The 15,439-nt window shown below is 37.3% G+C and overlaps 1 protein-coding gene across 3 annotated transcripts in view; it reads right to left on the bottom strand.

Moving 5' to 3' along the window:
* Nucleotides 1-15,439, bottom strand: part of PLCH1 (phospholipase C eta 1) — a 199,403-nt gene that overhangs the window by 57,505 nt on the left and 126,459 nt on the right. For all 3 annotated transcript variants that reach the window (XM_073232187.1, XM_073232185.1, XM_073232186.1), the window contains exons 6-7: nt 8,191-8,284; nt 6,727-6,930 (exon numbers count right to left, since the gene is read on the bottom strand). In XM_073232187.1, the coding sequence (XP_073088288.1) occupies nt 6,727-6,930; nt 8,191-8,284 (298 nt within the window). The remainder of the gene's footprint in view (nt 1-6,726; nt 6,931-8,190; nt 8,285-15,439) is intronic.

The following is a 15,439-nucleotide window of genomic DNA, read 5'->3' as shown; positions in this document are numbered from 1 at the left end:
GATTAAACATTGGCTGTTCAAATATCTTTACTGAAAAAAATTGGAAAAAATAAAAGGAGTAAGAACTCCAAGATTAATGCCATAGGAATGTTAGAAACAAAGCTGAAAAAAAAAGATGCTGCTGAGAAGACCAAAGGTTTGGGGGTACTCTCAGACACTGCTGTACTGTTCCCCTGTGCCTGCAAATGAGGTCAAACGTATTGAAGATATCTTCTCAGGAAAGACGCTCCATCCATTCTGAGCACATATTTGACACTCCTTGTCTTTGGATATAAATGTGGAAAAAATGAACAGATGTTTCAAAAATATATAATTTGAACAATTCATACCCTGATTTCACCCCCTTTTGGAGGAAAAAGGGCATAACAAGTTTCCTCATTATTGAACTAATATGCTTTAGGAATGAATATAGTTGAGGCAATGCCTGGCCTGACTTGATTATCATAAAAATAGCTCTTAAAACTACACTGGTCATGAAAGAAATGCTGTTCCACCAATATTTATGACAGGCACAATATCCATAGTCGAGGATGGGTCCCCTCATGTTCACTATTTAAGTCAATTTTATCACTTATTAATGTTAATGTTAAATGAGGATAGCAACACTCCCAACCTAACGAGATGTCTGCAGCCAAGTTCAAATGGCAGTGAAGTTTCCTGTAAGAGCTAATGCTGTAATGGGAATGTTGGCAAGGTAGAAACGCTCTAACCAATTCCCTTAGCCACAAAATAACCAGGGCCCACTTTTCAATCAGATCACACATTAGCGGCCCCCAAAAGTGCTGTGACAAAGAGCTGGCCAGTTCTGAAGGCCTGCTGAGCAGCTAATATGACAATTTTTCAGAATGGGACTTAAAAATGTTCTACCCTGATAGTCCTCCCAGAGGTAACAGGAAGGGATGTAAACTGATCACAGCAGCGATGTAACATCAGTTCCATAATGAGAGAGAAAATCCCCTAGACAGAACATCCATATTTATTAAGTAACTTGGGCCGAAAAAGGGAATGAAAGGGCATGTAAAAAAATGTTATCATTTTTATTTGCTGACAAGCCCACTTCACCAAAAAAGACTTATTAGTCTTCCCCAAGACACCATACACATCCTAACCAAAGACATTACTGCAGCTGAGCTAATGAAGATGGAAAACAAATTATCAAAATAGAAGTTTGAAAGTGGAGAGATTCTTCAGGTCGCAATACCATGAAGAAACTGTCTGGAATCATTACTCTCTCTCTCTAAGCACCATACTTGGCAATAGCTGTTTCAGAAAAACATCTGTGAGACCTGAAATATTCAATCCATGACCTGTTACATTCTATTAATAAGGCTTTTTAAATATAGTTGCAGCTGTTTAAGAGTAAAAACAGCTTCATCTGATGATAATATTGTGACTGTGGTCTTTTAAGAGAGTCCTTACATGCTTGAGGTCCATTCTGAGATATTTATGAATGAAATCATAAAGGTGGTTAGGATTTGTTTCAAAGTAATGCAGTGGGAGCAAGAAGTGAGTGGGTGTACAGCTGACACGGGACTGGCCGTGAGCTGACAGCAGTTGAAGCCGGGAGATGGGCACAGAGTGGGGTCACTGTATTGTTCTCTCTACTTTGGCCTATGGTTGGGATTTTCCTTAAGAAAACTGAAAAATGGTGTGTATGTGGGAAGGAAGAAGATGTATAGAACTAGTTGCTGGGATATGCACAGATTATCTCTAGAAGGATGAAAGGACTCGTTAACAATGTTGTCACCTGGGAAGAAGAATCAAGCGTAGAGAGACAGGCAAAGGAGGGAGACTATTCTCTATATCCTTTCATACCTGTTAGCATATAAATGTCTTACCTGAGAAAATAAAATGGGTCTACTTGGAAAAAAAACTTCATGTGGACCCAAGACAGATAAAAGTACCCCCGGGTATATACATTCACTATTGTCTACAGGCCCAAGCTTTGGATGTGAACCAAAATCTTCAAAGCACAGGGATGACAGAAATTATTAGGAGAGAAGAAGAGATGATATCATCAGATTCCAAGTCTTCAAGAACACCTAAATATTTAGGTGGTACTTATAATCATGAGTCAAGCAAATTCCTTCTTTTAAAGCCAACCTCCCCTTCATACTTCACTTTCTCCAGCCTTCCTTATATGACCTGATAGCCCTCATTTGACCTCCCTTAATTTGGTCATGCCATTCAGTGTTTGCTCCTCTAAAAAGCATACAGGGGTTTTGGAGAACAATGGAGTGGAGGGGTCAGACAAACTTGGGTTCAAATCCCAGGTTCCAAGCTACAGGATCTTGAAGCACTCACCCTGCCTCGTGTTGAGGTATCCTCTGAAGGAGATTACTCCATTTCCCTTAATGCTTTAAGAATTAAATAAGAATGTATTGAAAGCACTTAACCAGGATCTAGTCACAAAAGGGGCTGAAATCATCGCAGTTCCCCTGTTCCTACAGTACATTCAAAGCCAAGTTGACAACCACGATTTCAAACAGAAAACAGATCAAGGACAAAGCAGACCAAGTCTCCCAGATAAATATAATCCTTCTCCTCAACAAAATCCTTCCAGAAGTAGCAGCTTGGCTGTCACTGTCCAGTCATAGATGATTCCAGGAGTAAGTACTGCAAACCAAATAACAGGGGAGGAATTTCCTGATACAAAGTGCTGCAGAGGTATTTGAGAGGCCACATGCCTTTTGAAACTACACCACAGCATGCATATTCTCAGTTTGTGTGATAGATGGAGCAGGCAACCTTTTAGATAAGAAGGGTCAAGTAGCTACTCTGGTGACTGGAAGACAGGGAGAAAGAATGCACAAGAGAAAGCCTGGGTTCAATATCTACTGCACACAATTTCTAAATGCTCTCATTTTAAAATTAAAAGACCCCTGAAAAAAGCTAAGACTAAAAATTATTTGTATCTGACTATAAACTATCTTAATCAGATAACTTTACTTCTTAATATCCCAAACAAAGTTGGAGGGTTACAAGTTTTGGTTCAGTATGAGGAGTTGTTCACGGGAACACAGTTGGGCCTGGGTAGGACACTGATCTGGACAGAGAAACCGAAGAAGAGACGACTAGGTAACTATAGAACCTGAAAAGCAAAAGAAATAGAGTATAGGACACAGAAATAACAAAATTACAAAACTACCTAGAGTTGACTATTACTTCATGGAGTCATTAGGAGCCATTTTCTCTACTTGGCCCCCAAGAAAATATCACCATTTCAAATGACAGGCACCCATCATCATGTACCCAGTGAGGGTGTGTGCCCAGGGCCTCTGTGCATGTCAGACTCGTAACACGTGTTGAGTGCTGAGTGAACAAAAGGTTGAATAATGGCTGAGAGCAGAATATCACCTCAAGACCTTTAGTTGCTTGGAAGGTTTTTCTTTATATTGATATTTTATAAGCAACTTCATTATTCAGCTGCTTAAGCTACTCAATTGTCAGTCATTATTGTAAGTATTCTCTGTACCTGCTGCAAAAATGCCATGCCTTGAAACATAGATTTCGAGAGCACTAAATTTGTAGTGGTCCTAATGGCTCTGTGTGCAGATAGTTTTTAATGCCTGTCCATTTTTAAAATACGTTAGTTGATCTTCATAACATGCCAGAAACTATTTGACAAAGAAAGGCCCATGCAGTTACCTGTCTTACCTCATCATCCTACTGCTTTATTCATTTCCCTACCCTGCTCCACCACCCAAGAACAACCTGTTCTCCACTTCTAATCCTACTATAAAGCAATTCCCCTTTGCTCCATGGAACCTCCATAAACAAACTCCCTTTCATAATCAGGTTCTTTTTGGGATTTTCCCTTGATCTCCTTATCTTGATTAGCAACCAGTTCACTGTGGAGGACACAACTTCCTTTCTCCATAGATGCTTTTTTTGTATACATTCTCTAGGAGACATTTTCTAGGCCTTTATTGCTACTTTTAAACAACTGCTTTACATTTGTGGAAAAAAATCTCCCCTTTAGAATCTTACTTTATCCAACTCTACCTTATGGCATCTTCCAAGTGCCTTTCCTATAATATTCCTTTTTGTATTTAAGTATCTGGTTTACAGTTTTTAATCTCTAATTTTTAATCTTTTCATTTAAAAAAATTTTAATCTTGTCAGCATCCTTTATGAGTTAAAAGTCCATGTGGGCAACCTACTCAATAGCTTAACCTTGACCTTCTCAATGCTAACAATCCCTTCTTTACGCTGCTTCAATCATGTTCACCCTGACATGCCCTAGATACGGTTATCACCTGTAACTATATTCAAAATTCCACCTTGTGATAACAACTCTGTTCTTGTTTTGTTTGTGTGATGACAACGTTCTCCATATTTCTATGTATTCAGGTCTTCTAGTCTCTTAACCTCATGTTATGGCCTCTTATCCATTTCATTTCCTTTTTTAGGCTCATGGACCGCCAGTTACTTTAAAAAGCACTCACCAACGCCTTGAAAATATTACATACAACCTAGAAATCCAGAGGCTTGGATCAATTCTATAAACTGTCTCTAATGCTCCAATATCTAATCAGTTGGAAATGGGGAGTAAGGATGCAGTTTTTGCATAACAAAAAGACTTTTCTTTTTGAAGACTGTTTTTGAAATTAGCTAGGCTGTCTTCCCTAATTTACCTCATCAGCTCCTTTCTGACTGTTTGCTGATCTTCTCAAACCCCCAGACTAATGTCCACCCACTTTATATTTAGTGGATGATGCTCTCTCCTACTTTCCTGAAAAAGAAAGGCATGAACGCTTTCAAAAATCTCTTGTCCCCTTATCCCCTGGAAAAACAACCCAATCTCATGTCCCCCTCTTCCAAGTCTCAGAGCCTACCCAGCCCTGTATCATTCAATGCCAAGTCACTAACCCAAATCAGCCATTCCCACCTTCCCACTAACACATGACCAAAACTACAACAAAGGATACCAATAATCTCCCAACTACTAAATGCAACCAGATTGGATACTTACTTTTTACACTATTTGACTTCTCTGTTGCATGGGACATTTTTGCCCATTTCATCCCTTAGATCTAAATGAACATTTATGTTAGTTGTCCCTGTTGGTTGCCCTTGCTCTTCCTACTTCAAAATGTTCAATTACTTAAGTCCTCAGGCCTCAATCTCTTTTCCACTTCCGGCTGTTAGTGATCTTGTGTACTTTCTTGATTTTAACTACTACATAAAAAATTCAGAATTATGAGATCTTTATCTTGCCTGGATCCTTCCATTGAGTTCAGATATTGTTATCCAACTGACTGATAAAAATGTCCATGTAAATGTTACAAATGAGTATACACTCAACAAATGGAAAACTGAACTCATGAACGCCCTTCCTCTCAGATTCCCCATAGTATATAGTGGCACCATCCATTCATTCTAGCTCTCCTCTTCATTCTTTACATCCTTCACTTCTCTCACCAAGTCTTGTTAAGTTTACTTCTTTAATATCTAAATAATCATCTCTCTTTCCACTTAAACTAAATTTTTATAATCCTTCTGTTATAAAGAAAGACACAGGCCCAATGTGGTATCAATTCTGCCAAGTCAAGTCACCAAACCAGGGCTTAATATCTAAACCTAACTACAGTTTCAAACTCCCCCAGAAATATAGTAAGTCAAGTATTTTCTGGTGAGCCTCATCAATAAGATGATGTCACATCAGTCCTCCCCATCTTCTCTAAAAGATCTACATTCTAAGTCCCTCTGCTTTCCCTCAAGAGGAAGTGACCTTGCCTGAAACAATCCCTTCTGTTCTTTTGCTAATAACTTTTCCTCCATCCTTTGTCTATAAAAACCTTTCATTCTATACAATTCCTCAGAGCATCTGTGTACTTGCTAGAGAAGATAATGTCCAATTCATGAATTGCTTAATAAAGCCAATTACATCTTCAAACTTACTTGGGAAAATTTTAGGTTTTAACACTTCCCACCATTCTCCCTGACCTAGCTTCATCTCCCCTCCCCCTCCACAAAGACATTCTAAAAAATACTATCCTCCTACACTGCTGTCAAAGTGATCTTTCTAAACTGTAAGTCTGGTCATATCACTATAGGTATTAAAATCCTTCAGTGGACCCTTGTTACCAAAAGCTGAAGTTGAAATTTCTCACCACAGCATTCAAAACCCTTCATGGCTGACTCATGTCTACCTTCCCAACCTAGCTGATTTCTCATTGCATTTTACCTCACACCTTACTCTCCTTATCACTACTCTTTACCATGTAAATAAGCCAACTGGTGGAATTTTTACTCTGTATCATTGTTTTTATTGTCCACCCAGTCTATTAAACTGTGAGCTCCTTGAAAACAGAAACCTTGTGTAACATCTGTGTCCTCACTCTTAAGGAACCTACAAGAAATTTAATAAACGTTGGCTGATTGATAGACCATGAAATACCTTGAAAATGAATAGTTATCCTGAACAACTGTTTTTGTCATTGTTTAATCAAAAATATCTTTCTTGGAAAAATTTTCATTTTCATCCCAATTTTACAGCAACCCAAGGTATGCTTCCTAACTTCTACTACATATCTCTCTTCCATCTCACTGGACAGTAAGGAGGAACCAAAAATCATTATCAGTTAAGAATGACTTTACAATGAGCAGAAAAATGATTAGTGTGAGTGCATATTTTAAGTCTTCATGCATATACTAGATTCGCCTGACTGACTAAAGGACACATTCACCAAGGCACACCAGAGCTTCGACAGAAGCACATACCTTCCACGCAGCGACAGCCCTCCTGTAGCACCCGGGCATACATGTCCACTTTGGACTGAGAGAGGAGCTGGTCCCCAGTCAGGTATGTGTTGTGAGAGGAAGCGATGTAGTAGTTGCATAGGGGCTGATCCATGTCCTGGGACACTTCATGGTGCAGTGGGTTAAATACGTCACAAGCAGGACTCCGCATGAAGTTTGTGAAGCCTTTGGAGGAAGAAGAGTGAAGCACTATAGCTTTCAAAGCATTATGTACTTAACAGACTCTAACAGGGACAAAAGAGATCAAAGTATGTTCACAGTGATTATCTTATTCACCCTCAGGACAGCCATTGCAGAGAAGACTGGGGCAATGACAGATTTGCTTCAGGTCACATAGTGTCAAAAACTGAAATATGACTTTGGGGAGTAGTGGTTTAAACACAATCTGCAGAAAAATAAGGAGACTTTTTAAGAATTTGATTGACTGTGAGAGGGGACATACTGCAAAGCTATTCAGTAACTCCTGAACTCAAGTCACAGTCTCCCAGTGGGACCTGATGGGCAACTGATGCAGTGTTAATGCCACTTAAACTGAGTGGAACACTGATCAACCAGCGATTTCATAGGTTACTGGGTTAATTTGAAAAGTGGTATTGTCAGTGCCATACTCGAGGTAGCAGGTCAAAAGTTTGTCATGGACTAAATTCGGGGTGTGATTATTTGACGATAAACTGGTTTGGGAGGATGCTACTGAACACATGGTATCTCCACGCTGAGCACCAGAGTGTGGGAAATAGGAAGCTGATAATCAAAACCAGTAAGATGAACCATGCCTTTGGATGTTCTTGGGGGCAGTGGGGTGTGCCCATAAACTCTGGGGCAGCAGCCTGCAACTTATTTCCCTACAGATTTTAAATACAGCTAACTCCTACGTACATGTACCTATATTCATATTGTTTTGAATAATACTAGGAGCTAAATCCTGATATGGCATATTAATTTCTTTGAGCCTCACTTTTCTCAACTATAAAATGAGCTGGTTTTATTAATGAAACATGAGGTTCCCATAACCACTTCACCACTACCAACTAGGTAAAACAAGTTAAAGAAATGTATACTTCCAAGTCAGCAGTTTCATCGATTACTTATTTTAGAATGAAATTTCCCTTCATGAAATTATCAGGTTGAGGCTATTTCAAAAAATTAGCCATTTGAGAGAAGTCCTAATATTTCTTGGCATCAGTCATATACATAGTGGCACAAAGTTGACTGTCTTGGAGTGGAAAATGTGCAGCCTCGCTGCAGAGGTAAGAGAAACAGCAGCATCATGGCATCTGTTTTATAGGAAAATGAGCGTGTTGTGGGTTTTCTCTGCATCATGTGTGATTCCATGGGTATCTCCTGATTTCTTTTCCTAAAAATTGCTAGAATTTAATTTAGCACACTGAATTGAGAAATGAAAATTTAGGAATATTGGTCTCTTACCTTCTATGCCAAGAACATTTTTCACCTTATTTTCTTCTGAAACTTCAAATTTCCTTATGATGTCAAGACAATAGTCTGTCGTCACATTAGTCATCTAAACAAAATAGAACATTAGTAGAGTGTACCTGCAATTTCCTGAGATATTTCCCCTCTATGGTAAGAAAGCATACTGAGTTTTTGAGGAGTCTTGATACAGGCAAAAGCAATGTTTTGAGACTGCAAGTGTTATAGATACTTTGTTTTTGGAAAATGATCATGCTTTCAATCTTCCCATATATCTTTCAGATTTCATCAGTGAAAACAGCCCTTCAACTACAAGACAGTATTCTCCATGAAGCAATAAAATTAAATTAAACCAATCATCAATACAAATCCATTGTTGAAAATCCACTCACTATAAGCTAGTAGCTACCTGCAAATGAATGTTTTCTACATAAACACTGATGTTTGCCATTCATAAATATACATAGAAAGAAAGAATTCCCTACGAAAATAGAATGTTCTAAGTAAGTCCTCCTGTGTGTGTATCTATAGATCTTTCTACTGAACCACAAGAGCAGTCTGCCATGGTGATTCAAGAACACAAAGGTTAGAAAGAGAAAAAAAAAATAGAAACCAGGTGAGGCCGCCAGCATAACAAAGAATTCTGGAACTAGACTGCTTGTGTCCAAATCAGCTAGCTCTTATTATTAACAGTGTGATCTTGAATGAGTACTTCACGTTCTCTGTGGCTACCTTATAAGGTAGTTGTGAGGATTAAATGAATTAATATTTGTAAGAACAATGTGTGGCATCAAAAAGGCAGTGTATAGTAACCATAAAGTTGCTCATGTAATTGTACATTAATGATACCAAAATAAAAATAAAAATATATTTGTAAAAAGGCAGTGCATGCTATTATTACTGAGTTATTCTCAAAGCTGCTGCATGAACATTACACACCTACTATCACTGGGAAAAGTAAACTCTTCAAGAATAATTTAATTAAGTAGCAACAAAAAGGATATGATATTTTGATCAAAAATCCATTGAGCCCCCCCACAGTCTAACAGTGACTTTTTTTTTTTTTGAGAGGGCATCTCTCATATTTATTGATCAAATGGTTGTTAACAACAATAAAATTCAGTATAGGGGGGTCAACGCTCAATGTACAATCATTAATCCATCTCAAGCCTAATTCTCGTCAGTCTCCAATCTTCTGAAGCATAACGAACAAGTTCTTACATGGTGAACGAATTCTTACATAGTGAATAAATTCTTACATGGTGAACAGTACAAGGGCATTCATCACAGAAACTTTCGGTTTTGATCATGCAATATGACCTATAAACAATCAGGTCAAATATGAATATTCGTTTGATTTTTGTACTTGATTTATATGTTGATCCCACATTTCTCCTATTATTATTATTATTTTTATTTTTAATAAAATGCTGAAGTGGTAGGTAGATGCAAGATAAAGGTAGAAAACATAGTTTAGTGCTGTAAGAAGGCAAATGTAGATGATCAGATGATCAGGTGTGTGCCTATGGACTAAGTATTAATCCAGGCTAGACAAGGGCAGCAAGACATCCACGGATGCAGAAGATTTCTCTCAAAGCAGGGGGGGTGAGGTTCTGAGCCTCACCTCTGTTGATCCCCAAATTCTCACCTGATGGCCCCCCTGCGACTGTGCCTGTCTTAGGTTGTTCCTCCCTTGAGGAATCTTACCCGTCTCTGGCTAACCAGTCATCTTCCGGGGCCATACAGGGAAATGTAAAGTTGCTAAGTGAGAGAGAAGCCATATTGTTTGCAAAGGTTAGCTTTTTACTTCTTTGCAGATTTATGCCCTGTGGCTTCTATGCCCAGCACTTGTCTCGAGCTATCTTTACCACCTGGAGGAATTTTGATACTCGGTAAATTCGATATGAGGCACGAATTCTATTTAAGGGTTGTAATTAGGAAGGAAGAAGAAAAGCTATAGATGTAGCATATGAAGGAAACTTGGGAGGATTGATTATTTCTTTGACATATCTTCTTGTAGAGTACCTTAAGTATGTATAGGTTTTAAACTACTAACTAATTTGTACACACATATTAACATAATAGGAATACGGTGACATAAACAAAGCAAATCTATAATTACCATCCATCTCCAGTGAAGCCAAGAAAACCATTTAGGCACCCTAGGCATTTGTGAAAATTTATCTATGATATGATGGATATTGTCCAACTGTACTTGAACCATCAGACAAATTAAAGCAGCCCATTTCTGGGATCTGTTCACATCCCATATGTTCTTTTAACCATAGATAGTCTATAGTCATGAGATTTTGGAGTGCTACAACTTGCACCCCTCCCAACTCCTGGTTGAGTTCCAACAGTAAACAGTGACATTTTAAAAGACTAATGATGATAGAGGAAGCTCATCTTGTGAGCCAGTATTTCATATTTCAGTATTTCTCAAAATTCTATTTTCGCTTAGGTTCAGAACTTATACTTAGTGAATACAATTTTTTTAAACATTCCATTTAATAGCACTTATTCTTTTTGCAGGAGAAAAGAAAGTCTATTATACGGTTATTTTGCCTGTCTGAAAGAATAGAGAGTGTCTTTTTCCTCTCCAAACTAGCTGCACGATGAATAACGCATCCTTTGAGGAAATTTTACAGTCCTTCCTCCATTCAGAGCCTATATTACAAGACGACACCTGCAAATACCTGCAGAAACTCTACTGACCCAGACAGGCTTTGAGCAGCTCAATAATTTGTCTGCTATACACTAGAGAGATTTATTACATGCAGTCTCAAAGATAAATAATGTCTCACAAAATAAAAGAATCAAATTGATAAAAATTGTGCCATGGGAAGACTAAGTTTACATTGCGCTTTATTTGATTTGTGAGGCCATTTGTTCAGAAATGGCCTACCAGGAGCCCATGACATTTAAAAATAACCAGAAAACTCTCATCCTGAGATGAAGCTAATTACAGACTAGCAGAGAACATGTTACTAGTTCAAGACACAAAGCAGAATATGTTAACAAAAAGCATCATTATGTGCAAAGTATTCATTCAACTGGTGAAAATATCAGCAGGAATTCTAGGAAGCTCACAATTTTCTGGGTACCATATAAGAATTCATGGGAAATAATCCACTATCTACCAAAATTCAAGTATTAAGGATTAATCTAGTGAAATACAGTAAGCTTCATAATAATGAAAATTGAAATGTAAGCATCAGTCAGCTCCCATCCCCAATTCCTAATCTAATTTAACCTCCCAATAGCAAAATCCTGTGTTTTACACAGTTGAATTTTTTAGACCTCATTTAAAAAGGTACTGTACAATTTTACTGTTAAAAATGAAGGTACAATATAGGTTAATGTTCTTTATTGTCCTTTTTTCCCCTTGTTTTACTTCCTATTTGACATTTTGTAAGGTGAAATTGAAAACTTCTCCCTACTCTAGCCTTATTTCCCGTGGAGCTCATTTGAAAGTTTTGTTTCCTATCAACATTTGAGACTGCTGTCTCCAACACTGAGAGCTGTTTTTACTACACCAGACAACTAGAACTTATGGAAAAATGTACTTATTTTAGTAATGACCCTTTACATTTGTATAATGCTCTCAATGCTATATAGTTTATAAAAGTCATTTACATGCATAATCTTAAGTAGTTCTTACAACAGTCTTGTAAATTTAATATTTTTATACCCATTTTAAAATAGTAAAACTGATGCTGAGAAAGGTTAACTACCCCCAACCAAAGCCACAAAACCAGTAAGAGGCGGAACCAAGGTTCAAATTTCAACCTTCTGACTTCAAATCCATAGCTTTTTCTTTTACATTATATCTATTATCTGTGTATTTTCATTATTTCCACCAAAAAACTGAAATGCTTACTTTCAAAATTGTTTTTTTCAGTATAGCTGAAACTCCTGAATCTGAACTTAACTTTTGAGATTTTTGCAATTTTCAAATCAGTATTTATAATTTGACTTCCTTGATTTTTCCAGATTGGACTTCATTCTCTTTCCCTTGTTTGCTTGAATTCTTTAATTTTATCCAAAAGAGAAAAGCTAATCCATTTTGGATGGACTGACTAGTTACAAATACCAAAATCACAGATCTTTAAAACACTCATATTTTGACATTCAGTTTTTATCCCCAGACTCCTTGCAAGTTTTCTAGTAAAGCTTTCCCAGGGAGTGCAATTTCAAAACAAAGTTAGAAGGAGTAAGTAACTATATTTCTTATAGCAATGATTTCCAAAGCACACCAAGAACAAAATCATGATATAATTAAAAGAATTTTAATATCACTAAACTCTTTTCAATTAATTTTTATCAAAGTAATATACCCATAATCAGGTTAAGTCAAAACTACGGTGCTTATGACTAAACACAAAACTCCCCTTCTATACTCAGAACCAGTCTCCAAAAGAAATATGCCAACGTTTCTAGATATTTCTTTCGGAATTAGTCTTTATATTGCTGACTATTATGTTGATGCTATTTTCTGTTTTGTACACTTTTAACATCATGTATTGACTTTTTTGTGTTAGATAAATATTTAGCTCATCTGGGCCAGCAAAACTAACTTTCTCCCCTATAGCACCACCCAGGACAATTTTTAATTTTTATTAAATTATTATTCAGTGTTTAAATTATTCTGACTATGCAAATATCGAACACCAAGTCTGTTGTGTAAAGATTGTGTTTCTTTTCTTACATGTTTTTTGTTTGTTAATTGCTGCAATTATTATTTATTGGTTAATTTTTAACACCACTATCACAAATTCTTCAGTTCTTCCCCATGACTCTAATGGTCCCCCAGTGTTATTTTCCACATTAACAAAGGCAGGAGATACTTTATGAATTCCGATCGTTTTTTCACCCCTATGAAGGTTCTCCTTTTTCCAGGCTGGTTGGAGTCTAGAATTTTATTCATCTTTGGTCCTGACTTCATTCTGTCACTCTCATCAAAGACCACTCAGAAAGTAAACTATTTCTCACATGTGTTTTATTTGTGTTTTATCCTGCACAAGCATTTGGTTAACACGTTAGGCAGGCTGAAAATTCTAGGTCAGAAATCTTTGCTTCTGTATGTTTTGGTTACCAGAGTTGCTATTAAGAATGATGCCATGTTGATTCCAATCCCTTCACAGGACCTGTTTTTGTTAATTTGATTACCGCTTTTTTTCTTTTCTGCAAGCTTTCAGGGTTTCACTTTATCCTTGACATTGAGAAATGTCACCAGGATTTGTCTCTGTGGAATCTTTTTACATTCACTGCGGCTGGCACTAAGTCGGCCTTGCCAATTTACAGATTCCTATCTTTCCATGCTGATCACTTTTTCTATTATTTATTTGATTTCTTCTCTTCTATTTTGCCTTATCTTTTTCTGTAACTCCTGTTATTCAGATAATGGATCTTCTGGATCAATCTACTAACTTCCTTACCTTTTCTATTTTCCATTTTTGTTGTTTGTTCTACTTTCTGGGCAATTTTCTCACTTTATCTTCTAAGCCATCTATTAAGCTTAGTCCTCTGACATTTCTTCTCTGAACCTTCTTTTCCATGGCATGTTGCTCTTGCTTCATGGCTACAACTTCGCTTTTATTACTCTGATGGTATTAATCCATTTTGAAATGTTTCCTTCTTTCTTTATTGCCTCTATTTCCTCCAAGCTTCTTGATTCTATTCATTAGCCTTGGTCTGTTTTCTATAATAGAGGATTTCCTCATACCTGTGGTAAGCTTTGGCTATTTAAAACCCGTTTTCAACTTTACTATTTTGAAACATTTTAAACCAAGTCAATAGTGAACCGATTGGAGGCTCTGTGTGAGCCGAGCTTATTGGCTAGTAGGCTTAACTGTACAATTCTCTGGCTGTACTATTTTATTAGGAGTAATGTCTGATGTAAATATCTTTTTTTTTCTTGAGTTGGTATGATAGTTTCCTAGGGCTGCTCTAACAAATCACCACAAACTTGGCAGCTTAAAACAACAAAAAATGTATTCTCTCTCAGTTCTGGAGGCCAGAAGTTCAAAATCAAGGAGTCAGCAGGGCCAGTTTCCTCTAAAGCCCCTGAGGGGGAAGCCGTTCCATTCCCCTCTCCTTGCTTCTGGTGGCTGCTGGCAGATCTTGGTGACCTTGGCCTGAGGCTTTTTAACTAGTCTCCACCTCTGTCTTCACATAGCCTTCTTCTGTGTGTCTAGGCCTTCTTTTCTGTCACTTACATTGGATTTAAGGGCCACCCTAAAGTAAGGATTATCTCAATATCTTAATTCCAACTGCAAAGACCTTTTATCCAAATAAGGTCACACTCGCAGGTACTGGGAGTTAGGACTTGGACATATCTTTTGGGGCCACTATTCAACCTACTATAGCTTATAATAATCCCCTAAGGGAATTTTTCCATTTTCCTGCCTGGAAGGGATAAACCTAGAAACTGAGTATTTGGAAAAGGGCTAAGGGTCTCACACTTCAGAAAGCAGATGTTCCCTTAATCCTTGTATTCATTATCTATTTTTGTGAAACAAGCCACCCAAAATGTACAGACTTTAAAACAACCCTTTTTTTATTTTTGTTATTTTTTTATTTTTTATTTTTATTTTTTTTGAGAGGGCATCTCTCATATTTATTGATCATATGGTTGTTAACAACAATAAAATTCTGTATAGGGGACTCGATGCACAATCATTAATCAACCCCAAGCCCTAATTCTCAACAGTCTCCAATCTTCTGAAGCATAATGAACAAGTTTTTACATGGTGAACAAGTTCTTACATAGTGAATAAGTTCTTACATGGTGAACAGTGCAAGGGCAGTCATCACAGACACTTCGGTTTTGATCACGCATCATGAACTATAAACAATCAGGTCAAATATGATTATTCGTTTGATTTTTATACTTGATTTATATATGAATCCCACATTTCTCCATTATTATTATTTATTATTATTATATATATTTTTTAATAAAATGCTGAAGTGGTAGGTAGATGCAAGATAAAGGTAGAAAACATAGTTTAGTGCTGTGAGAAGGCAAATGTAGATGATCAGGTGTGTGCCTGTAGACTAAGTATTAATCCAAGCTAGACAAGGGCAACAAAACATCCACGGATGCAGAAGATTTCTCTCAAAACAGCGGGGGTGAGGTTCTAAGCCTCACCTCAAAACAACCCTTTTTTTAAATCACAGTTGTGTAGGATGGTAAGCGGGACTGGGTTCCACTGGACAGTTATTCTGCTGTTCTCACCAGGGG

The sequence above is a fragment of the Manis javanica genome, chromosome 3, assembly GCF_040802235.1.
Source record: "Manis javanica isolate MJ-LG chromosome 3, MJ_LKY, whole genome shotgun sequence".
Lineage (NCBI taxonomy): Eukaryota > Metazoa > Chordata > Mammalia > Pholidota > Manidae > Manis > Manis javanica.
This window is presented reverse-complemented; position numbering and strand designations above follow the sequence as displayed.